This window comes from Aspergillus stella-maris (genome assembly GCF_047715825.1).
Source record: "Aspergillus stella-maris strain CBS 113639 unplaced genomic scaffold BDV14scaffold_71, whole genome shotgun sequence".
NCBI classification, from domain to species: Eukaryota; Fungi; Ascomycota; class Eurotiomycetes; order Eurotiales; family Aspergillaceae; genus Aspergillus; species Aspergillus stella-maris.
Genome location: NW_027396865.1, coordinates 19934 through 41259, shown reverse-complemented (window position 1 = coordinate 41259; position 21326 = coordinate 19934). Strand labels below are relative to the sequence as shown.

The 21326-nt window shown below is 49.4% G+C and overlaps 9 protein-coding genes across 9 annotated transcripts; 4 read left to right on the top strand and 5 right to left on the bottom strand.

Annotated features, from left to right (window-relative positions):
• Window positions 1-191: 191 nt before the first annotated feature.
• Window positions 192-4148, top strand: BDV14DRAFT_134297 (mediator of RNA polymerase II transcription subunit 14). The gene is made up of 2 exons (XM_073766200.1): window positions 192-1167; window positions 1220-4148. Exons 1-2 carry the CDS (start codon window positions 475-477, stop codon window positions 3821-3823), a joined length of 3297 nt encoding a protein of 1098 aa, XP_073623896.1. The 5' UTR covers window positions 192-474; the 3' UTR covers window positions 3824-4148.
• Window position 4149: 1 nt separating this feature from the next.
• Window positions 4150-6682, bottom strand: BDV14DRAFT_134298 (DNA polymerase epsilon noncatalytic subunit). The gene has a single exon (XM_073766201.1). The coding sequence runs from the start codon at window positions 6472-6474 to the stop codon at window positions 4243-4245; it is 2232 nt and encodes a 743-aa protein (XP_073623895.1). The 5' UTR covers window positions 6475-6682; the 3' UTR covers window positions 4150-4242.
• A 260-nt stretch (window positions 6683-6942) lies between these two features.
• BDV14DRAFT_204211 (SHNi-TPR domain-containing protein) lies at window positions 6943-8343 on the top strand (the record flags this gene model as incomplete). Its single annotated transcript, XM_073774484.1, has 2 exons — window positions 6943-7986; window positions 8053-8343. The coding sequence occupies 2 exons, from the start codon at window positions 6943-6945 to the stop codon at window positions 8341-8343; spliced, it is 1335 nt and encodes a 444-aa protein (XP_073623894.1).
• BDV14DRAFT_134255 (yippee/mis18 family protein) lies at window positions 8298-9351 on the bottom strand. The gene has a single exon (XM_073766199.1). It carries the CDS (start codon window positions 9219-9221, stop codon window positions 8544-8546), a length of 678 nt encoding a protein of 225 aa, XP_073623893.1. The 5' UTR covers window positions 9222-9351; the 3' UTR covers window positions 8298-8543.
• Window positions 9352-9623: 272 nt separating this feature from the next.
• BDV14DRAFT_181405 (ornithine decarboxylase antizyme) lies at window positions 9624-10996 on the bottom strand. Its single transcript, XM_073770057.1, has 3 exons — window positions 10621-10996; window positions 10139-10557; window positions 9624-10042 (listed from the first exon to the last, which is right to left on the bottom strand). The coding sequence occupies exons 2-3, from the start codon at window positions 10471-10473 to the stop codon at window positions 9826-9828; spliced, it is 552 nt and encodes a 183-aa protein (XP_073623892.1). The 5' UTR covers window positions 10474-10557; window positions 10621-10996; the 3' UTR covers window positions 9624-9825.
• Window positions 10997-11266: 270 nt separating this feature from the next.
• Window positions 11267-14188, bottom strand: BDV14DRAFT_181402 (cleavage polyadenylation factor subunit MPE1). Its single transcript, XM_073770056.1, has 4 exons — window positions 13289-14188; window positions 12911-13211; window positions 12758-12858; window positions 11267-12696 (listed from the first exon to the last, which is right to left on the bottom strand). The coding sequence occupies exons 1-4, from the start codon at window positions 13458-13460 to the stop codon at window positions 11405-11407; spliced, it is 1866 nt and encodes a 621-aa protein (XP_073623891.1). The 5' UTR covers window positions 13461-14188; the 3' UTR covers window positions 11267-11404.
• On the top strand, window positions 14189-16592 carry BDV14DRAFT_181400 (imidazoleglycerol-phosphate synthase). The gene is made up of 3 exons (XM_073770055.1): window positions 14189-14822; window positions 14885-16333; window positions 16388-16592. The coding sequence occupies exons 1-3, from the start codon at window positions 14700-14702 to the stop codon at window positions 16475-16477; spliced, it is 1662 nt and encodes a 553-aa protein (XP_073623890.1). The 5' UTR covers window positions 14189-14699; the 3' UTR covers window positions 16478-16592.
• A 274-nt stretch (window positions 16593-16866) lies between these two features.
• BDV14DRAFT_204207 (deoxycytidine monophosphate deaminase) lies at window positions 16867-18239 on the bottom strand (the record flags this gene model as incomplete). Its single annotated transcript, XM_073774483.1, has 7 exons — window positions 16867-16911; window positions 16961-17011; window positions 17058-17145; window positions 17202-17334; window positions 17385-17746; window positions 17814-18153; window positions 18218-18239. 7 exons carry the CDS (start codon window positions 18237-18239, stop codon window positions 16867-16869), a joined length of 1041 nt encoding a protein of 346 aa, XP_073623889.1.
• Window positions 18240-18734: 495 nt separating this feature from the next.
• On the top strand, window positions 18735-21306 carry BDV14DRAFT_134234 (putative autophagy ubiquitin-activating enzyme ApgG). The gene is made up of 6 exons (XM_073766198.1): window positions 18735-19142; window positions 19205-19313; window positions 19369-20075; window positions 20143-20287; window positions 20342-20809; window positions 20868-21306. The coding sequence occupies exons 1-6, from the start codon at window positions 18952-18954 to the stop codon at window positions 21270-21272; spliced, it is 2025 nt and encodes a 674-aa protein (XP_073623888.1). The 5' UTR covers window positions 18735-18951; the 3' UTR covers window positions 21273-21306.
• Window positions 21307-21326: the final 20 nt, after the last annotated feature.

Genomic DNA, 21326 nt, shown 5'->3' with positions numbered 1-21326 from the left:
CCGTTGTATCATAGGTCAAGCTCTTTGTCCAGAACATCCATCCTTTGAAGCCCGCGACCGAACTCGATCCTCGTCAAGCCTTTCTTTACCCATTGCCCTCGGGACAGAAACACGTTCATTCGGCTCAAGAGTACCGCACACATCAGAAAGATCGCTTGCATACCTTGCTGGTCAATCAACGTTACTGCAATATATTGTTTCCCTCTCGCCGCAAATCTCGCACGAGAGTTTTCGTTTCGAGCGCTCCAGATATCGGCCCTTGCCCATAGATATACCTCTTGCAATTCTTGTGATATGAATGGCGCTGCGTTAATCTTCACGGTTAACTGAGGATATTGTCGGCTTCCCTTCCTACCCTGGCGCGGCTCAGACTTCACCTACGCCGAAGGGTTCATATCGTGCCGTGCAGGGGGTGAAGGAGGGGAAGGCTCGAGTCTTTCGGGCCTCTCAGGCCTATCGTACAAGGCTTATAATATGCCAGGCGTTGTCATGGACCACAATAAGAATGCTGGGCGAGGACCAGGTTCGGATAATCCGATAAACGCAATATCGCCCGCATCAGTTAATCCCTGCAACCCTCGAAATCCACTTGAGCTACAAAACGGGTCGCCACGCACGAACGGACTCCAACATGTTGACTCGCGCTCGAACGATGTGACAGTTGCCTCGAGGATGACGCCGTATGCGATCAAGGATGTTCCCGAACTGCAGCACATCACACAGGGCTTTTTCCCTTTTTCGAAGCTCGTTAATCGATCTGTACAACAATGTTGGAATGACCTCACTGACCTAGTGAATGAGCTTGCAGAGATCCAGGTCTCTTCCCAAAATCCCAGCGCTTCCTCTGCGACCGCCAATGGAAAGGTGCCGGGGAATCAATCACCAGAGAATGTTCGAAAAAAGCTTCGCGCTCTGGACTTTGCGCAAGCAAAGCGCGGAGAGTTTATCAAACTTCTCGTTCTCTCGCAATGGAGTCGACAAGCTGCGGATGTGAGCAGGTTGATCGACATACAAAACTTAATTCGCATACAACACCAAGCATATGCGGGTGCCTTGCAATACATGGGGGACATGAAGAGAGACCTGGTTCAGGCGCAAGTGGCAAATCCAGATCTAAGCACGGCATTAGAGGTTTTATCGAGGGGTGAGGTAGTCTCCATGCCAGATGTAAGTTCGATCTTCATTCCACGACTGCTATTGGTCTAACTCCCAGCTCTAGCTCGGCTATAGACCTCTCAAAACTCTAACACCCAAGGCCACTTTGAAGAAGCTGCGAAAGATTGATAGAATAATCAGCGGCAGATTAGCGTTGCAGGAAGATATTCCTTTTCCCTTTCAGCATTATCGAGTTCATAATGGCCGAGCGACGTTTATCGTCCCCGGCGAGTTTGAGCTTGATCTATCCATCGGTGAGGAAGACGCTTCATCTCAGTTCTTTTTTGTCGACATTCGCTTCCTCTTTCGACCTTCACCTTCGGCTCCAGCTGGTCGAATCTTCAGCGAGCTTGACCTAAAGGTCAATGACATTCTGCGAAGCGGTGGACTGGCCGGATGCTTCAGCTGGCTGCACAATTTGGTACTAACGAATAAAATCAAAATTCTCGCTAGGCAAGCGTTAGACTTGACTAAAAGTCTTTGGTCGAATGTCCTGCGCGTCGAGTTGCTACACCGGACTTTGGTCCTACAGTACTGGGCGTCTAAGCCAGGCCCAAAGAGTTGGCTTGAAATCGGAGTTCGACGTGGTGCTCGCAAGAACCGGACCGATCATCAGTACTCGCCTCATCTAGGTTTGCGTTGGATGAGGGATGGGAAGGAAGTGGAGTCGAAAGAAATCGAACTCGATACGGAGAATATATCTGTGGATCGTCTCTTGAGAAGTGTCATTGCTTTACACATTTCACATATATTATCTTCGGCATTCAAGGAGATCAGTGGAAGGCTACTATTCTCAGAAGGATCGTTGTCCTTACGTGCTCACCTCAACAAGACCGAGCCTGGAGATTGCCAGCTTGACGTTCAGCTCACGGCGTCTCGTCGGCTTCGAGTCGCGATTGAGCCAATGTCGGGGACAATAATCTTGGCAGCTACCCCGAATCTCCTGGAGCGCGTCGACGCTGACCGCAAGACGGAAAAATCCACCGTCGACGATATAGTATCACGCGTTGGACGTCTACGCTGCGCTGCAACAATTGAGGAGGTTGAATTGCAGGTAAAGATGCTCGGGTTCGAGTCGATTAGCCCAAGAAATGTAAAGGTTGATGCCCGACGAGTGTTTCCAGCGACTGTGCTTCGGTTCTCCCTTTTCTGGAACCGCTTTTGGGACCGCAACTGGCTACTTGCGGCAACCAGTAGCATGGATGGTGACAATTGGTGGGTTGTTCAAAGTCGTTCGACGGACCCTACCATCGACAGTAGGAGTTTCGGGGCAACTCGATACCCCAGTTCCGCCAGTTACTCGCCGCAGATCATATGCAATACACTATTACCCGTGCAATATGCAGGCTTTTCAGCACTTGCTGACCTGGGACATTGTTTATCTGGGTTTTTGGCTATATATGCAAATGCACGCTTTCTGGAAGATATGCAGTTTGTCAAATTCTGGCCGCCTTTGGATCGACTCAAGCTCGGCTATGGGTTTCAAGTCCCAGACCTTCGCATTGAGTACGAAGCGTCCAAACTACCGCAAGCGCTTCGAATTGGCCTGCCCACTGGCTTCAGAAAGAAAACATATATCAGAAACACACTACGCTTAGCATTTCATGGAGTGGATCAACACAGTAATGTTGCTATCGTGGTAGCTCACGGCAATCTGTCGACCGCTTCTCAAGCCTTCGCTGAGTTGATTTCGAAGGAAGACAGTTCGTTGGTTCTTCAAAAGGCGGGTACAGGCTTCGCAATTCGTCTTCTTGCGTCACCAGGCTATCCCATCATTGTCACCCTTCTTGAGAAACTGCAGAGGCTTGAGTGCGTGCTATCAATCTGCGATATTCTCCGGCAGAAAAAGATGGAGACGCGCTCTCTGTCATTGTCCCGCATTGGCTTTGCTTATGGCTCTGATCGGGATCTCTTAGCACAAGTTTATATCGAGGGGTCCCCGTCTTGGTCTTCTCTGGAATTAGATCCTGCTAAGCTTGCTTCTCGAACGGATCATCTTTTCCATCTTCGCCTGGGTATCAAATTTGACAACTCGAATCCCCATCGCAGAATACAGAGCTCTTTAGCGTACAACTTAAACCGTCCCGCTCTCGACACAGGTCTTGAGACTTTGGCAGAACTCCTATCTTTCACCCTTCCTTTGATACGATCTCTAGATCGCCTCATGGCTAACCCCGCCTACAATGAACCATTGAAAATGCACGTCACTGTTCGCAGCGCAACATCCTTCCAAATACATTATCCTGTGGAGAAAATGCGATTTCAATTGATCGCTCACCAGCATCAGAACCAACCAGTCTGGATTCTCAAGGATGCCAGTCATCAGAGTGGAACCAGCGAGGGCCCATTGAGGCATAAACTCCAAGAAACTTTGTACAACTCTAATGGAATTGGCTGGAGAGGACTCGGCAACGGAGCCTTCGCGCAGCCCGACCATGTTGGAGACCTTCTGCATGAGCTTGACAAATGCCTGGCCTTTATTAGATCCGATCCAGCTTTGAAATCCGTGGATGGCAAATCTACTCATGATGATCAGGTTGCTGGCAACCAGGCTACAGCTGCGAGGCCAGTTACAGTGGCCGAGTCGCGCGATGGAGCGAACACGGCGATGACACAGCACAGACCAGGCGTTGCGCCGCAAAAAACAGACATCATTATGATTGATTAATCGAAGGGTGCTTCACTCGTGGCGGTTAGTCGAACAAGAAGTGGTATTTCACTTTCCTTACCTACTAGGGTAGTTTATGGGGGCAACTGTACATTGCATTTAGCGGATCTGTTCTTTCTAGCGACTCTTCTTATAATGAACCTTTGAAGGTTGCTTTTATGTGTTCTACTAGCCTTTGCAGTTGACTAGGCTGCAGCTTTGACTCGGACTTTAGGAATGTCATCTTTCATTCCAAGCATTCAAAGCTCGGTAACAGTGACCATTTCGTTGATACCCGCTTCTTGTAATGCCTACACAAGGTGCACAGATCAAAGAATTCTACAAAATACGAAGCTGCTGGCATTTTCGAAAGCATCAATCATCTCAAACCCGAGACAATGCCGGCAATGGCGAACTCGTAGGATAGGATATCTATTCTTCTAGAAACGGTCCTCTTTCACTCTCCCTCGGTTTTTGAGGATATCGTACTCAATCCATGTTATAGATGATAAGTCCCCCTCTGGTAGAAATCTCCCAGGATTCATTACATGGCAGCCTTCATATGTCACGCAGAATGCCGCAGTCTCGGAGTCTGCTAGAATAAACGCAGTGGGTAGGGGATAAAGTTGTAACGAGGACGCATAGTCCCACAGGATCGGCCGTAGAGACTGGGGGAAGGGAGACATGCTGCCTTGATCCAGCACCGTCTTGACTAACTTTCGGGCCGACTGCATAGACGACGTAGTTCGAGGGGAGGGATTGGACCCCGATTGATCTTGTGCATGAAGGTCGGTTCCAAGATTAGTCGTGCCATTTGGTTCATGCTCCATTTCGGTGGCACTTTGACCAACAGTTACCGCGTTGCGTCTCAGTCGACCTGAGATATCATCACGGAAAATTGCGATTTCATGAACCGGGCCAAAGAAAGACACGCGTGAGGGGTTGCTGGTCCAGATAGGCTCACCGGGAGGCTCCGATATCTGGTTCCGATCTAGTTGAGAATTCGCAGTTGCAAACGCTCGTTTTACGCGCGAAGTAAACAAGTCGGGGACTGCGTGTTGTGGTATTGCAGATGAAGCACTTGCTGAAAATGCCGAGGACCAGGGGTCATTGTCACCAGGCACAAATATGAAGGTGGACCGCTGTAGCAAGGTGGGAAAGTCGGACAGTGTCAGTGCAAGCATGTCAAAACATTCCTTGTATTCGATGCTGACACCTTGGCCACCACCATTGATCACTACATTCTGAACGAAATTTCCGGTCAGTATGAATACCATGGGGCGATCTTGCAAGGGTGCCTCGTTGTACAGGCTGAAAAGCTTTCTCAACGCGTCCATGGTGTTCATGTTGTCAAGATTCACCTCTCCCACGACGACAACCTTGAAGCGACGATTCAATTGAACTCCATCGTGTGCTTCCCGCAGGCACCTTGTTTGCGTCTGTCTCATGCGAGAGCCTTGAGCACGCTCGCTTCCCACGCCCAGGAAATCCACCCAGCCAAAGCCACCGCTAGAGCTGACATCTTGGCTGTTTTCATGGATGTTCATTCCAAGAGATGTTTCTCGCCGCTCACAAGGAGGGCCGCAAATCGTAACACCAACGAACTTGCCTCCTATGGCACCGCCAATCCCGCTGTTACCACCAAGAGTGGAGCCTCTGACATTCTCCTCTTCCTCGTAGATACCGTCAATGAGTACAAACATCCCCGGAGTAAGCCAGGCGCCTTCCTCAGGGATCAGGCGAGTATGGCTCAAGTCCAAGACAATACTGCCCGTTAAATCTGTGAGAGACAAATCGCCAGTAGGCGATACAGAGAGTAGACCAAGAAGCAAATGAGAGGTACCGCTTCTTCCAAGCAGATTAGCAACAGGCGTAAGTCTATAGCACTGTGACCTTGTGAATGAGGACGAGGATCGCTGTAGGCTGGGCATACCGGCAGACGCCAGTGAAACCTGGAATGATTCATTCCTGAGCAGCCGCTGGTGAATAATGTTGTATCTGTCTCTAAACAGAGTTGTCTTGTGTGATGGTTGAGGGAATAAGGAAGGCTTGGTTTTTGTAACTTCAAAATGCTTCTTCTCGGCATTATATCTCAACCTCGGGGTCTTGTGTGCTTCAACAACTTTCAACCAATGTCGAGGGTGAATCATCGTCTCATCTGAGTCGTCGGGTGCCTGGTCACCAGTCGCTGCAATCGCCGAATCCGAGTGTTGTAAGCCAGGTATTCCGCCTGCACTTGTAACTCGAGTGGGACCCTCTCTTGAATCCAGTCTCGAATCAATTATCCTGCCACCGCTCATATGTCCCTCTAGACTTTGCAAAATTCCCTGGAGTGATGCCCCCTTTCCCTCTTCCACAATGACACCACCACCAGCTTTCCTCCATATCTTGGCTACCTCATCAAGAGTGCGCTCTGCGAGGCCTTCTTCGCGCCATCCTGAGCCACAGTGCTTGCCCACAAATTCCGCTAGGGATTGAAGTGCCGAGGAGGACAACGTCAAGTTATGCTTTCGGGTGAAGGTGCGAAATGCGACAGGTCGAAGCGTAGCAGCAGGAAGTAAAATAGGAAGTATAGACGTTCGCGGCGGGACCGATGTGAGCTTGTCAGACTTTATAGGATGAGCAGGTGTGCCAAACCCAGGGGAAGACGAAGGTATTGTCTGTGGATTCATTCTCGCAATAGATTATCCGACTATCCCAGAATCTTGTTCGTTCAACGAGAGGATTCTTGCTGGTCCTGCTCGACTAGAATCAATAATACGAACACAAAGGACACAGGAACTTATCTTTTGAACTTACATTTGACTAACTCCACTGCTTCAAGTTCTGAAGCCAACGAACGGGGTGGGTGGTCAGATCAGACAACAATATGTATGTAGACATGTCAATCTCGAGCGCCGCCGCAGACGCGTGATCCGCGGCGCCACACGCGTCTCCGAGACGATTTAACCTTTTTGAGCATTTGCGACTTCCGACCAACAACCGTCGCTCTTGACAGCGCTGTCCATCAAGAGCGGGTTTTCTATCAACTCCCCTTTCTCTCGAGATCAACGTCTTGACTTTTTTTAGTCTTCGCTACCCCTCATTGAGTTCTTTTCCTCGCCGATCTCTGCGATACAACTGGAACAACACCGTGCGCAATGGAAACGCAAGACCAAATTCGGACCAGCTCGTCGCCGGTCATGGCTACGGGAGGCATGCGAGATGAACTAGAAGCCCTGATCGAGCGTGCTGCGGCGAAAGACGCTATCAAGGACTACAACGCAGCCGCGGAACTATACTCTGAAGCTACCGAAATCCAAGCAAAGCTAAACGGGGAGTTATCGCTCGAAAATGCCGACCTATTGTTCGCCTATGGAAAAGCTCTCTATAATGTCGCTATTAGCAAGAGTGATGTCCTTGGATCAAAAGTTGCCGGGAAAGCGCAGACTCAACCAGAGCCTGCAGCGCCCAAGGCCGCTCCAGTTGCCGAAAATCTCATCAAAGACGCGGTTTCCACGGGCGCTGCAAAACGGGAAACGAAGTCTAGAGAATCAGAGCTTGGAAATGGCCAGAATAAGCCTTATTTCCAGTTCACTGGTGATGAGAACTTCGACACCGATTCTGAAGATGAAGATGAAGAGAACGACGCTGGAGAAGACGAAGATGACGATGACTTTGCCAATGCATTCGAGGTCCTTGATCTAGCTCGGATTCTCTACCATAAGAAGCTCAGCGTCTTCGAAGAGAACTCTGAAGAAGGCAAATCCTTAGAGCCCGTTCCTGAGCTCAATGGCATCAAGGAACACCTCGCCGATACCTATGACCTCCAGGCTGAGATCTCACTGGAGGGTGAGAGGTTTGCGGATGCTATCACAGATTTACGAACAGCGCTCGAACTTCGTCAATCTTTGTTTCCAATTGAGGATCCGTCGATCGCTGAGTGCCACTACAAACTTTCCCTTGCTTTGGAGTTCGGAGCTGTCACACAAAATGAAGACCAAGGGCAACCTGCCAAAGTAGACGGTAATATGAGAAAGGAGGCAACAATTCAGATGGAAAAGGCCATTGAGAGTTGCCGCATCAGAATGTCTCAAGAACAAAAGAAACTGGATAGCGACGACTCTCTTGACGAAGACAAGCGGACAGCCGTGAAACGGAGAATATCTAATGTGAGAGAGATCATATCTGATATGGAGCAGAGAGTAAGTTTTTACCACTGCCCCTCAAATACTATGTTCTTGTTTCGAATTCTCGCTCATTCATTCTAGCTGCTCGATCTACGACGCCCTTCGGTATCTGTCGAGAAGGGGCTCAACGACGAGAGTGAAAATATGATTAAAGGGCTCCTAGGACAGATTATGGGAGAGTCTGCCACCAACAAGCAATCACTACTTGACACTGCTACACAAAACGCGACAGATCTTTCTGCCTTTGTGAAGCGGAAGCCAGTCCCGAAAAACTCAGCGAGTTCTGCTCCGAAGCGTTCGGCGCAAGAGCAAGCACAGGAAGGCGATACCAAACGGGCTCGAGTAGATGACGCCAGTGAAACATCTACGTGATTCGGTCTCATAATTTCCTGTGTAATATACCCATGTATGGTTAGTCAAAGGTTGGGCATCGAATGCTAAGTTTTCCTTTCCTCATCCTCATTAGAGACATTATCACTGGCGCATAAAAGGCGCAGTAGAGACTATGCACGGCACGACGACGGTCGCTAATATGACACGATAAGATGAACCGAACTCTGGAGTAGATGTAATTAAGTCAAAACTCCCATCGCGGAAGTGTTACGGGCGACATTGCGATTTCTTCGAGCTACTGCTAGCCCGGGAGTCCATATTCCACTGAACAGATCCTCGCACTCATCCTCGTCCTGACTATCGAACTCGATATCGTCGGAAGCCGACCTTAGGGACTTCGCTGGGGGTTTGGACGAGGTAGCAGCAGAGGTAGTCCCAAACGCAGGGTCCCACGCCGGTGTCGTCATGACCTTTTTGGTCTCCAAAATGAATTTGCCGATCTTATATTGCTGGGATTCTTCTTCTGCATGGATATATTTCCACCCAAGGATGCTCCCGCAAAATGCACAGTCAATATCGCTCACTGTATGGGCTCCTGTAACCAGATGCCGCAATACGGGACTCTTCAACGACGTATTGGGGAGGGACTCTTCGATTGGGCACGGCGCATTGACAGTTGACTGGGATGACACCAGATAAGCCCTGCCGTGGCGGCCTGTGAACCCTTTGCTGATGATCTGGGTGGTTAAGCATAGATGGGCAGCGCAGCTTGAGCATCGGATACAAGACACGTGGCCATCGATATATTTGTTTCTGGAAGCCTCGTCGGTAGATACCTCAGACTGCTGACTCGATCTCCCCGCGCGCCGGGGTTTGGCCTTAAAAATCGACGGTGGTAAGAGGAATTTCGGAAACATGAGAGTATGATGTCGTTGCCGATTCGCAGATCAGGAGAGAACGCACCGGCTCCTGGGAAATTGGAGAATGTAGGAACTAGCCAAAGGATATGCGCCAAAGATGAGCTGGTGATGTTGTGGGAGCAGCTCATCAGGTACTGGTTGGCAGTGAGTGGGCCTCGAGTTTGCCTATCGCATGACGTGCGGGTACTACTGCGGAGTGCGGAGCATCTTTCAGTGCATTCTACCCTACGCTTTACGTACCAGCCATTCTCGAGCTCTCAATATGGCTTTTCGCACCGAGGAAGGACCGTCGCTTTCGCAGGTAACAGTCTCCGCGCTTAGAACTGTTGCCAGAACCAGTGTTGACGTCACATTCATCCCAGGGCAGCGGGCGGAGATGATAAGAAAGTCAAATACGATGGAGATAAGCATGTCCCATGATAGACTACCTACGTAGATATTCTGTACCTAGTCGGGAATACTGCCTAGGTCTCCGGCAATGGGCAAATGCATTAATAGCTGAGCATCAGATGCTTGACAGAATAGAGGATGCCACAATTGAATGCCAGCGCAAGTTTAATTAATGAAAAGCCGAGTAGTAGACTCATCGGGTGTGCCGGCTCTAGACCTCGGCGCTGAGAAAAAGCCATTTATCGCTGACCAACACATCAAGACAACCCTGCGTGTCCCACGCCTGCAGAGTGGTCAGGCCAAACCCACACCATCCGAGGTTTCGTGTAAATTCCAGTTCAATGCCATCTTGCGAACGTGGCACGCATGCAACTATTTGTTCGCATTCGAAGGCTTGCAGACTAGCTAGTTCAAATAAAGCAATCAATCTACAAAAGTTTGGTGTTAGTATATAGAGACCACAGTATTCGTGACTCAAATGGTGCAAATTTAGTAGTGACGGGATAGTAAAATGATCGGCATACCCTGATTTGAGGCCGTGACCAAGGTCTGAGTCTGCCAGAAATACAAAGAGTGTTCGATCGCCAGTTGTATTAGTTACGAACCCTCGGTATAGAACATCGCTGGTGTAGTCCAATACTTCGACCCATTCTTGAACCTGTCTACTAGCGTAGGCAGCATCGTGGGTCTGGTTGCTGGACGCATTTATCCCAAGTGACCCCTGGCTGTGCAACATCCTCTCACCAAGGAAAATCGCAGCCAGTTTGTCACAGAAAAGCCTCTCACACTCTCCCGGAATAGTATGCGCTGCCTCCCCCTTCTGCTCCAGCGAGATGTTGACTGGGCAACCGCTTCCCATCGCAGAAGCGAGCGGATGATCGAGGGGAGGACTTATGGGGGCTGATTTGGTCCCCGAGGGGACCTCAGGGATACCACTGTGCTCCTAAATTTGAGATACGACTGTCAGTAATGCATCAAAGCAATAAGGAGGGATCGGGCTTTTTACCGGCCCCGTTCGTAGTGCAGTAGTGGAAGCCAGTGACGGTCGAAGCGGAGGCGTGGACGCTGTAGCAGCTGGCAAGTATAGATGTTTGGGAATCCCTGCCCAAGCGTTGTTGCAGATTATTTGAGGTGGTACTTTTATTACTCAAATATCTAGCCATGGTGAAAGTTGACTGAGGAACGTCTGCGTCTGGCTGAAAGATGGTTGTTAAAGTTGAGGCTGATTGAGGAACTGGTCTTTCGACGACAGTGACAAGTTTGATGTGTGCTAATGGCAGGAAAGCAGAGATTACTGAAAGTTGAGATGGTTATAGGTGATTAGTGCGCGACTCAGTTGATAGGTAGGTATTGATTTGATAGTTCATCCCGGGAGAGAGTGATGATTCAAATGGAAGGTTGGTTTCCGCCGTTTCTGACGGTCATCTGACCATTACCCGATCGTGCCTCAGGCACTAATCAAAGGCACCAGGCTTTACCAGTACAGACTAGGTAGAGTGAGTGTTGACAATATATAGACTATTAAATCATGAATAGGTTTCTCGGTACGGATACTTATCACTGCACTCGTGGCACAGCTACGCATACTAATTTTAATTACATGGTTGGAAAGGATACACTTGGAGCTAGCAACATGTTTTGGGGAGAATAGCTGGAGCCATGAATAATCAGTATAGCATTAGAGATCCTGTTTGAGAAAGATATGATATATACAGTTTTAAGAGTACATCTGCCATCCACAATAAATGGCAACATAAGAATGTTTGCTCATGGCATATTGAGGTATCAGGTCAAAGCTCTCGATAGTCGCTTGGTCGTATCCTGCGATGTCTAGCCTGATGCCGCTGGGGATTGACAGGCTGGCGGAAGTACGGAGAGTCCTCTTCCCTTGCAAAAGGCGCACTAAATGCGGTACGCTGCTGGTTTGAGAAGTTGCCGGCGCCCATGCCTTGCATGCCTTGCCCGAAGCTGGTGTTTTGCGCCATCGGCCCTGATATTTGAGGCATTGGAATCATATTCATTGAGGGCTCACCTGTGCTGCTAAATGCGCTAGGTGTCCCGTTCGCACGGTTGTTGTACATTCCGTTTGAGAGTGCATTGAAATTCATCATCATCATTGGGTTCCAGGTAGAATCCATGGATGGGAAGCCATTGCCTGAAGGCAGTCCCATGTGATTCATGAAACCCATGCCTTCACCACCAAACCCAGCTTCAGGAAAAGGCATCCCAGGTAGGCCTGGGGCAGGCATAAAGCCGGGCATTCCAAACGGTATTTGCTGGCCGAAAGGCAGTTGTTGAAAACCGTTCGGCGCATCTTTCACCTGTGGTTGTGATGACTCAGGGAGTTGGCCGCCTTCAGACTTTTGTTTTTTCAAGGACGAACCCGGATTAGCATCATGAGTGTCGTCGGTGATGGCATCTTCGGCAGCCCGTTTTTTGGAGTTCCCAGACGCCGACTTTAGATCATCATTCTTATCAATAGGAGGACCATTGGCAAGCGGCCTGCCGTTGTCGGTCTGATCTTCTGGTAGCGTTGGTTGTTTCTCCTTTTCTTTCTTGGAATCTGCTTTCTCAACCTCGTATGCTTTTATCTTCGATAGAACCTCATCGTTGGCAGAGAGATTATCAAGTAAAACACCTTCTGTGCCACACCCGGGACATACAAAATCACTCTCAATCAATGCATTTGTAATACAATCATTGCAATAAGTTTTCTGACAGCAGGGGGTTTGCGTAGGATCAAGAAACATCCGCTTGTCAATCGGGCACTCTAACCCCCGAGCCTGTAATTCTCTGCTATGCTCTGCAGCTGCAGCTTCGGCCGCGGCGGCGGCAGTCGCTTTAACCTTCTCTTGATATAACTCCCAAGACGCTTGGTCAGGTTTGGTGATGATGAAGTCACCGTCGGCGTTGACCATAACGCCCGTGTTTCGAAGGTCTTCTGTAGAGCCGTCTTGCATGAGGGCCTCCGGTTTCTCAACTTTGGTTTGAAGGGAACGCGGAATGCCTGTGGATCGCTTCACTCTATATTTGCCGTCGAACTTGGGATCATTATTTGTGGGGCAAGCTTGGATCCAGTGGCCTGGAGAAGAACATATTAAAACCCTGCCAATCAAAAACAGAGTAAACGACACAGGACTTACCCTTTTCACGACAACGGTAGCACAGGTATCCTGGCGGTGGAGGATGATCTGGTACATTGACAGGTTTGCCTCTCCCACGACCGAACGGAACAGGTGTGGCACTATAATTGACCGTTAGTATCGGTAATCGATTTTTTCCTTCATAGCACTTACTTAGCCATTTCCTGCTGCTGCTCTCTCCATTGATTTGCTTGTAAATTGAAAAGAGCGTTGATTTTCTCTTCTTCCGTTTGGGCGTTGTTTAATTCTTGCACGCCGTTGCTGACTGGCTGGGAGTTTGGAATTGCTCTGGTCGATGAAGACTGCCCATCGTTACGGGGTGCACTTCGAGCATTCACTGGCATCTTTCCAGAAACGTAACGTGCAGCACCGCCCTTCCCCGGTCGTGATGCCGGGAGCCGTCGAGCAATGACCGATGTAGAGCGCGGAATCACACTGGTATCATCATCGTATTCTGGGTCGAATGTCGTTAGCTTTCTGATGATGTCCGACTATAACTGAGAGTAGAGGGTCGCGCTCAAGGTCTCTTACCTTCGCCAGTATCTTCATCGTAGATTGACAACTCAAAATCAGTTCCGTCGCCCAGTCTACTTTGATTGATGATTTCTCGTTTCAACTCGAAGACAGAGATACCGGTGCCATCAAAAGTGACCCTTGAGGGTTCTCTTTGAGATTTGAACTTGAAGTGAACAGAGGATGACATTTTATTGAAATGGATGTCAATTGGATGTGTTTGAGGATGTAATTATTCAAGTTTGAGTGGTTATACCACTTTCACAGACGAGGGATACAGGTGAGTGGAGGTTGAGGACAGTATATTAGGGAGGAAGAACAGCAGAGAGAATGTTGCAATTCAAAATCTCGGAGAAGGAAACAAAAGAAAGAGTTCTTTGTTAAAAGCCTTTGATCATTGAGGGGCGCAACAAATGTGCTTTGAAGGTATGAACTGACCGTCTTTGTTTCGATAATGTTGGCGAGGGTACTTGGATACCTCACACAGACAAGATCGAGTTCGTTCTCAAAGACAACTACTGATAAGTAGTTCCCCCTAGCGTATGTGTACAGTAGCTGGGAATTAGAATTTCGAACGATAGCTCTCGAGTCAGTCTGAATTCAACGCACTTTGTTTTGCCTGGCTCGATACCAGCCACCAGGGATCAAAACAAAAATAGATACTCGCACAACGAGAAAAGCTCCGATCAAATACCAATGGTGTCGAACGTGGTAAAAGGGGAACGAAGAAACCAAGCTCGGTGGAACGAACCTCGAGACCGACTGCGACCGAATGACAAAGAACGAAGAAACCACACGGGAATAGACAAGGCGACTATGACGGCAAGACTGATTTCATGCCCCAGCTGAGCGTTCAATCCCCAGCACAAAGAACGCGGAAACCTCGAGCCCTCTGAGATATGTGACAGGGTGAGCGATGAGTGCAAGATGTGGTGGCAACTGGCAACCTAAGTAGGACTACTTCCACGTGACCCGATGCGGTCTAAGCCCAAAAAGGAATCTGCTTAATATGGCGGGGATGGACCTACCGCCCGCGGTCCGGTCTAAAGTTAGTTGTAGAAGCTCGATAACGCCTAGTTGATGATTGCAGCAATAAACTCAAGAGCGTTCGAAGAGGGTAACATCACGACCCGGTTTATACCGTTTGTCACAACAGGAATTGCAGCGTGGAAATGGATGTTTCGCTTTTGTCCCTTCGGAAGGGCTTCTCGATCTTCAACAACGGCTTTCCGCCTCCGAAAAAAAAAATGACTCAGCCCCTCCTCCCACCTTGGTGGGGTTGGAAGGTTGCTCGAGGACATCATTGTAATTGATCTTGAGTCACAATAAACCTATAAATCCACGCCATCGAAACTTCGAACCTGAATCTGCGATTAACCATCTACTTGTCCCCGTGCACTAAGGTGGTGTTGACACCCAGCAATTCGCAATGCCTACCGTTCATCTACTCGACTATGTCGCTGGAAATGTCCGATCTTTGGTGAATGCTATTAACAAGGTCGGGTATGAAGTTGAATGGGTGAGGTCGCCTAGCGACTTGAAGAATGTCGAGGTCAGAATGACACATGCTCTTTTCATTGCTTGGGATCTGCTGGGCTAATGTAGGAATTTCAGACACTCATCCTTCCAGGTGTCGGCCACTTCGGTCATTGTTTGTCCCAACTTGCGAGTGGCGGCTACTTGCAGCCGATCAGAGAGCACATAGCTTCCGGGAAACCATTTATGGGCATTTGTGTCGGGTTACAAGCTCTTTTTGAAGGTTCCGAGGAGGACCTCAATGTTCCCGGCCTCGGGGTCATTCCAGTACGAATGAACAAGTTCAATGCGAATACAAAGAGCGTACCTCACATTGGCTGGAACTCTGCGACGAATACGCGTGTTGGCTCAGCTGGGGGGCAGAGCTTCTGTGGGCTGAACCCAAGCAGCAAGTATTACTACGTTCATTCATACGCCGCGCTCTACGAGCCCGAAGTTCTCGAAAAGGAGGGTTGGCTGGTCGCTACAGCAAAATACGGTGAAGAGGAATTTATTGGCGCGATAGCACGAGACAACATCTTCGCCACGCAGTTTCACCCAGAGAAGAGCGGACAGGCAGGTCTCCGCACTATTCGCGCATTCCTGGACGGTATCAAACTCCATTCTGTCACACCAGAAGAATCAACGCGTATCGCGGAAAAGAACGGTCTTACTCGCAGGATTATTGCTTGTCTCGATGTTCGCACAAATGATGCCGGCGACCTCGTCGTGACTAAAGGCGACCAATATGATGTCCGCGAGAAGAGTGGTGCGGATTCAGAGGGGCAGGTGAGAAACTTGGGGAAGCCTGTTGATATGGCAAAGAAATATTACGAGCAAGGAGCGGATGAAGTGACATTTTTGAACATCACATCTTTCAGGAACTGCCCGCTAGCCGACCTTCCCATGCTTGAAATTCTTCGAAGAACGTCCGAGACCGTCTTCGTTCCTTTGACTATTGGCGGAGGCATCAGGGACACAGTCGACACGGATGGCAGTCACATCTCCGCTCTAGATGTGGCGACGATGTATTTCAAATCTGGAGCCGACAAAGTCAGTATTGGCTCGGATGCGGTTACCGCAGCTGAAGAGTATTATGAAGCCGGAAAAATTCTATCTGGAAAGACTGCCATTGAAACGATCTCGAAGGCCTATGGAAACCAGGCAGTCGTCGTGAGCGTCGATCCAAAGCGGGTTTATGTGAGCAATCCCGAAGATACAAAGCACACAACAATAGAAACAAAATATCCGAATGCCACAGGGCAAACTTTCTGCTGGTACCAGTGTACCATCAAAGGTGGCAGAGAAACACGGGACCTGGATGTCTGCCAGCTGGTGCAAGCCGTTGAGGCGATGGGTGCTGGAGAGATTTTGCTCAACTGCATCGACAAAGATGGAAGCAACAGCGGTTTCGATCTAGAACTGATCAACCACGTCAAGTCCGCTATAGAGATACCTGTGATTGCTTCAAGTGGAGCTGGCATCCCCGAGCACTTCGAGGAGGTTTTTGACCAAACGGCGACCGATGCTGCCCTAGGCGCAGGAATGGTCTGTTCACCCGTATCTCCTCCCGTCATCGTAGTATTACTGACCAGGACATAGTTTCATCGTGGCGAGTTCACCGTTGGTGAAGTCAAACAATACCTCGACGACAAAGGCTTCCTTGTCCGACAATTCGAACCGGATGTTTGAAGAACGCCGAGGGAGCTGCATATATTTTGATATCAGTTGTTGGTATACGCTTTACATCTAAACATAGACACGGCCAAGGTTTATTTTGTGATCAGTTTTTATATTAAAAGCAACATGTTCGTAGAATATCGTTCCCCTGTTTCCATCCAGCCGCCCATAATAGTCTAAGGAGGCTGACGCTCCTCTGCAGCTGAAAGTTTCGGGGAAAAAAAACACACCAACAAATACTGACCTAACCACGGAGGCCTCTCTTCCTTGAATTTTTGAATTTTATGGGTCCCTGGATATGATTGTCTTGAGTCACTGCACCGCCGTATCCTGCTGCAGCCTTGCTACCGTCAAGGTGGACTTAGAGTCCATATCCATCTTTAGTATGCCGGGCTTATTATTTAGCTTCCCTCTTTCCCTTCAAGATAAATGAGGCCATTTCGGGGCTACCAAGAATCAGCATCTACAAGCGTTTGGGTCAAACGGAGTCCTTACAGGAGAAAATTGACGCAGTCGTATCCCTGCTGCTTCAAGGATTGCGGCGCTCTGGCCTTGTCAGCATATGTTCGCCATATCAACAGGATATACACACATCGCGATCCATATTATAGCCTTGTGAGTATACTACCTCTGAGATCCCCACCTGTGCAATCTTGACGGTACACGTCAAGCAAGGGCATCTGTGACATAGGAGCGTTAGATTTTGAATCAAGAACAAGAGGCTGAGGGAGCTTACGTGTCACAATATAATATCGCACCCTCTCGTATGCGCTCTCTCCCGGCTTCCAGTAGAGCGTTTTCTTCAGCGTGCAGGCAAAGGCAGGTGGACAAGCTAACTCCCCCCCCTTCACCACGATTGCACCTCGGGCCTGGGACAATGTGAGCGATATGTCTTCATCAACGTGCTAGCATGCCATACATCCGCCTTCATTGCAGTTCTTGAGGTGTCGTGGAGTTCCGTTATAGCCCGTGCTTATGACGCGACGTTCTCGAACAAGGACACATCCCACTCTTCGTTTCATGCAGTTACTTCGCCGTGCAGCCAGAGATGCCAGCTCCATGAAATACTGATCCCAGTTTGGACGGAGACGTTGTTCATCGGCCAGGTTGAGCATCTTAAGCGCAGTATGCAGTTCGCCTAATGAAGACGCCGAGTTGAAAAGTCTGAGTTGCGCTCGGTCAGTTACAAAAGCACGACCGATACCCTTTTCGTACAATTGTTTGTCGTTCCAAAGCACAAATTCTTCAAGATGGGGGGGTTGCAAGTGCCTTTCGCGGCATCTTCAAGCATGTGTTAGCGGACTATAAAAACCGTAGGTAGCAGCGGGCAAAAGAGAAGCTCACTGACCTGTCCGCGAAGCGCTTCCATCGCAGACTAATCGGAGCATCAACGCTCACCAAAAGGAAAAATGGACGCTGCAAACAACGATCTAGAGACGCCGTGTCCCAAATATGCGTGGTGACCCATCGTTCTTGCCATCTCTTTGTTGCGAAGTCCAAAAGCGACTCGACTGTTTTGAATTGTACTGGTGCATCGGTTGAGCTCTGCGCATTGTTCGTGAAGCCAGATGCGCGCAGACGAGGGTCGTCGAGAGCTTCTGGAGGGGTGACGGTTTTCAGTTCGAGGAGCCGAAAGTTTTGCTGTTGTACCAAGTACTCTGCCACGGTATTCTTCCCGGAGCAAATGCCTTGGAGAACAGGGACGGTCAGCCTCCACTGTCGGCTACGAGCATTGTGTCAAATGATACTGACCTCCACATAGACCGACGAGCATTGTACCCCTAGGGTAAGCGTGAAGGAATGGGGACAAACTGTGAGAGGGGGGGGGGGGGACTGATAAAGATCAAAGTAAGATCAGGTACAGATTTCTTATCTTGGATCAATGCCGGACTTTCTGTTGTAGATACTGTAGAGTCTGGCTGGGCCCATAGCGGAGAATATTCCGCACCGAGGTACTCCGTAGGTAGGTACACACAAGGTAGGTACACACAGAGTACAGAGTACTACTCCGTAGATTTCGTAATATTAGGTAGTGATGGGCAGCAACAGTAATCTAGAAACCTGCCTGTAGGTATTTAGGTAGGTACCTAGTTAAGCAACTTAGCTCCTGACCGAGGTCAGCTGCTGTCGTTGAATCAAAAAGAAACCCGTGACGTAACCCCCGCGGGCAACTCAACCACATGGGATATTCTGCTCACTGGCGTTTTCTCCTCTACTTATCACGAGGAAGACGAGGAAGATACGGAGATAGCGAGGAATCAACAGCCAACCGAGACAAAGCTGCTGCAAGTCGCGATATTAGACTTTGTTATTCGGCCTGGAGCTGCTACTTCCTACCCCACCACCACCACCACCACTTTACCTAGAGCAACAGGAGTTGCGTCCAGCCAGCCGTCTGACAACATATATCGACCAAATCCACCGCAAGTAACTTGCAGCTTTGGTGGTACGCCGGGCACGCCGCCAAACCCCTGGTGATCACAAACATGCAATACACTCCATTTGCTTCCGATATAGAACTGCCCTTCTACACGGCACTGGCTTCCCATAAAATTAACCATGACAAGCTTGATGACTCCGCGCGCAAGGTTCTGGGCCTCTACGAGATACGCCCTGGAGACCCTCCGAACGCCTCATGCAGGATACAAATACATGGCAACGCTCTCACCAGCGATGAGTGAGCATCAAGACTATCCACATATCCAGTGAGTCAGGTATGTCTCTGACAACGATCCACAGAGCACCACCCACCTATTACCGAGCAGAGGGCATGATCAAGAACGTCAACACTAGCGAGGAGTATTCAAACATCGACAAGATGGGCCTACTTCAGCAATCTGGAAAGACGGTCAGTTCGTTTACAACTGCACCCACGTGAAACAGCAATAACTCAGTGGTCACAGATATGGAACGCCATCAACGATGGCACCATTTATTCATGTCCCTCCCTACTATCATCCTTCATCATCCTATCATACGCCGATCTCAAGAAATATAGGTTCTATTACTGGTTCGCATTCCCCGCACTTCATTCTAATCCCTCTTGGGTTCGACTCGAGGACGGAGGTCAAGGTTCGGACCGGGAAGCTGAAGGACAATGTTATGGAACGAAGCAGCTGCATAGTGCCGAAAACTCAGCCCTGGTGGAGGCCGTTCACGAGTGGGCTCGCGGTGTAGATTCTCGGCAGCGAGGGTTTTTCCTAGCACGAAGAACAGGGAGTCCGACTGACAATGCTGTGTCCTGGGAAATCGCATCTCTCTCGAACTATGAAGACGGCTTTTTGGACAAGGCTAGATTTGAAGATAGCTTTATCTGCTTTGTCGATCCCTCCAACTACGACGAAGCGCCTGGTTGGATGCTACGCAATCTACTCGTCCTTATGAAGCAACGCTGGGGATTGTCGAAGGCGCAGATATTGCGATATCGCAACGGGCCATCACAGCGGGAACAGGGTCCCAGCATTGTATTAACAATGGGCTTGAAGGAGCCACAATCAACCGAAGCTGCTAATACCCAGGGAATGCCCAAGGTGACGGGTTGGGAGCGTAATTTGGTGGGCAAGCTCTCAGGAAGATTTGTTGACCTTACTGAGCATCTAGACCCCAAGAGGTATAGTAGCGCAAAGCCCCATATAGGGTTTTGGCCAGGCACTAACGGTTCTATTCTTGCTGTCAAGGCTCGCCGATCAATCCGTGGACCTCAACCTCAAGCTCATGAAGTGGCGCATCAGTCCGAACCTTGATCTCGAGAGGATTAAGCAGACAAAGTGTCTTCTCCTCGGCGCGGGAACCCTTGGAAGCTATGTTGCTCGGAATCTAATCGTACGAACATTTGTCAAGATTTCTTACCGTGCGGTGAACGCTAACATATGTCAGGCTTGGGGAGTGCGGAAAATAACATTCGTAGATAACGGATCTGTGTCATTCTCAAACCCAGTGAGGCAGCCACTCTTCAGCTTCAGCGATTGTCTAGAAGGTGGTGCAAAGAAAGCACCTCGGGCAGCTCAAGCTCTGTCGGAAATCTATCCCGGCGTTGACTCGGTGGGCCATGTGCTAGCTGTTCCAATGGCAGGTCACCCTGTCTTGGACGCGGAGAAGACACAGGCCGAATTCGATGTCCTCAAAAAGCTAATTGACGACCATGACGTGATCTTCCTCCTCATGGATACGAGAGAATCGCGCTGGTTGCCAACGGTCATGGGCAAGGCAGCCGGCAAAATCGTGATGAATGCGGCACTGGGCTTCGACACATTTGTCGTCATGCGCCATGGAGTTTCGCAAGAAAAAGTAACAGGTGAAGAGCTAGGTTGTTATTTCTGTAACGACGTTGTTGCGCCCCTGAACGTAAGTTATCGTTGGATCACTCCCAACAATCAAAACCCTTGCTGAAATAAGGACGCAGTCCCAGAAGGATCAGACGCTGGATCAGCAATGTACTGTCACTCGGCCTGGAGTGGCCGCACTGGCATCGGCTCTTTTGGTCGAGTTACTGGTCTCTATTCTACAACATCCGCTCGGGGCTGCCGCAGGAGCTCCACTAACCCAAGACCACCACAATCAAGATGAGCATCCGCTTGGGCTTGTTCCGCATCAAATCCGTGGATTCTTATCCATTTTTCAGAACGTTCCTGTTGTTGGTCGCAGCTACAAGTGTTGTAGCGCGTGCTCCGAAAACATCATAAACGAGTACAAAAAGGACGGTTGGGACTTTGTCCAAAGAGCGTTGAACGAAGAAGGTTATGTTGAAGAGCTGAGTGGTCTCAAAGAGGTTTGGCGCGTCCCGGCTTTCCGTTATACAAGTTGCTGATTGTTTCCAAGGTTCAGCAAACGGCAGAAGCAACGTTGGCAGATATTGAGTGGG

Bases quoted from the DNA above. Each gene is read 5' to 3' on its own strand.
- BDV14DRAFT_134297 (XM_073766200.1), top strand. From the start codon at position 475: ATGCCAGGCGTTGTCATGGACCACAATAAGAATGCTGGGCGAGGACCA. The intron at 1,168-1,219 runs GTAAGTTCGATC...TCCCAGCTCTAG, and splicing joins AGGTAGTCTCCATGCCAGAT to CTCGGCTATAGACCTCTCAA.
- BDV14DRAFT_134298 (XM_073766201.1), bottom strand. From the start codon at position 6,474: ATGAATCCACAGACAATACCTTCGTCTTCCCCTGGGTTTGGCACACCT.
- BDV14DRAFT_134255 (XM_073766199.1), bottom strand. From the start codon at position 9,221: ATGTTTCCGAAATTCCTCTTACCACCGTCGATTTTTAAGGCCAAACCC.
- BDV14DRAFT_181405 (XM_073770057.1), bottom strand. From the start codon at position 10,473: ATGGGAAGCGGTTGCCCAGTCAACATCTCGCTGGAGCAGAAGGGGGAG. The intron at 10,043-10,138 runs GTATGCCGATCA...AAACTTTTGTAG, and splicing joins GGTCACGGCCTCAAATCAGG to ATTGATTGCTTTATTTGAAC.
- BDV14DRAFT_181402 (XM_073770056.1), bottom strand. From the start codon at position 13,460: ATGTCATCCTCTGTTCACTTCAAGTTCAAATCTCAAAGAGAACCCTCA. The intron at 12,859-12,910 runs GTAAGTGCTATG...GGTCAATTATAG, and splicing joins CAGCAGCAGGAAATGGCTAA to TGCCACACCTGTTCCGTTCG. The intron at 12,697-12,757 runs GTAAGTCCTGTG...GTTCTTCTCCAG, and splicing joins CTACCGTTGTCGTGAAAAGG to GCCACTGGATCCAAGCTTGC.
- BDV14DRAFT_181400 (XM_073770055.1), top strand. From the start codon at position 14,700: ATGCCTACCGTTCATCTACTCGACTATGTCGCTGGAAATGTCCGATCT. The intron at 14,823-14,884 runs GTCAGAATGACA...TAGGAATTTCAG, and splicing joins GCGACTTGAAGAATGTCGAG to ACACTCATCCTTCCAGGTGT. The intron at 16,334-16,387 runs GTCTGTTCACCC...ACCAGGACATAG, and splicing joins CTGCCCTAGGCGCAGGAATG to TTTCATCGTGGCGAGTTCAC.
- BDV14DRAFT_134234 (XM_073766198.1), top strand. From the start codon at position 18,952: ATGCAATACACTCCATTTGCTTCCGATATAGAACTGCCCTTCTACACG. The intron at 20,288-20,341 runs GTACGAACATTT...AACATATGTCAG, and splicing joins ATGTTGCTCGGAATCTAATC to GCTTGGGGAGTGCGGAAAAT. The intron at 20,810-20,867 runs GTAAGTTATCGT...ATAAGGACGCAG, and splicing joins ACGTTGTTGCGCCCCTGAAC to TCCCAGAAGGATCAGACGCT.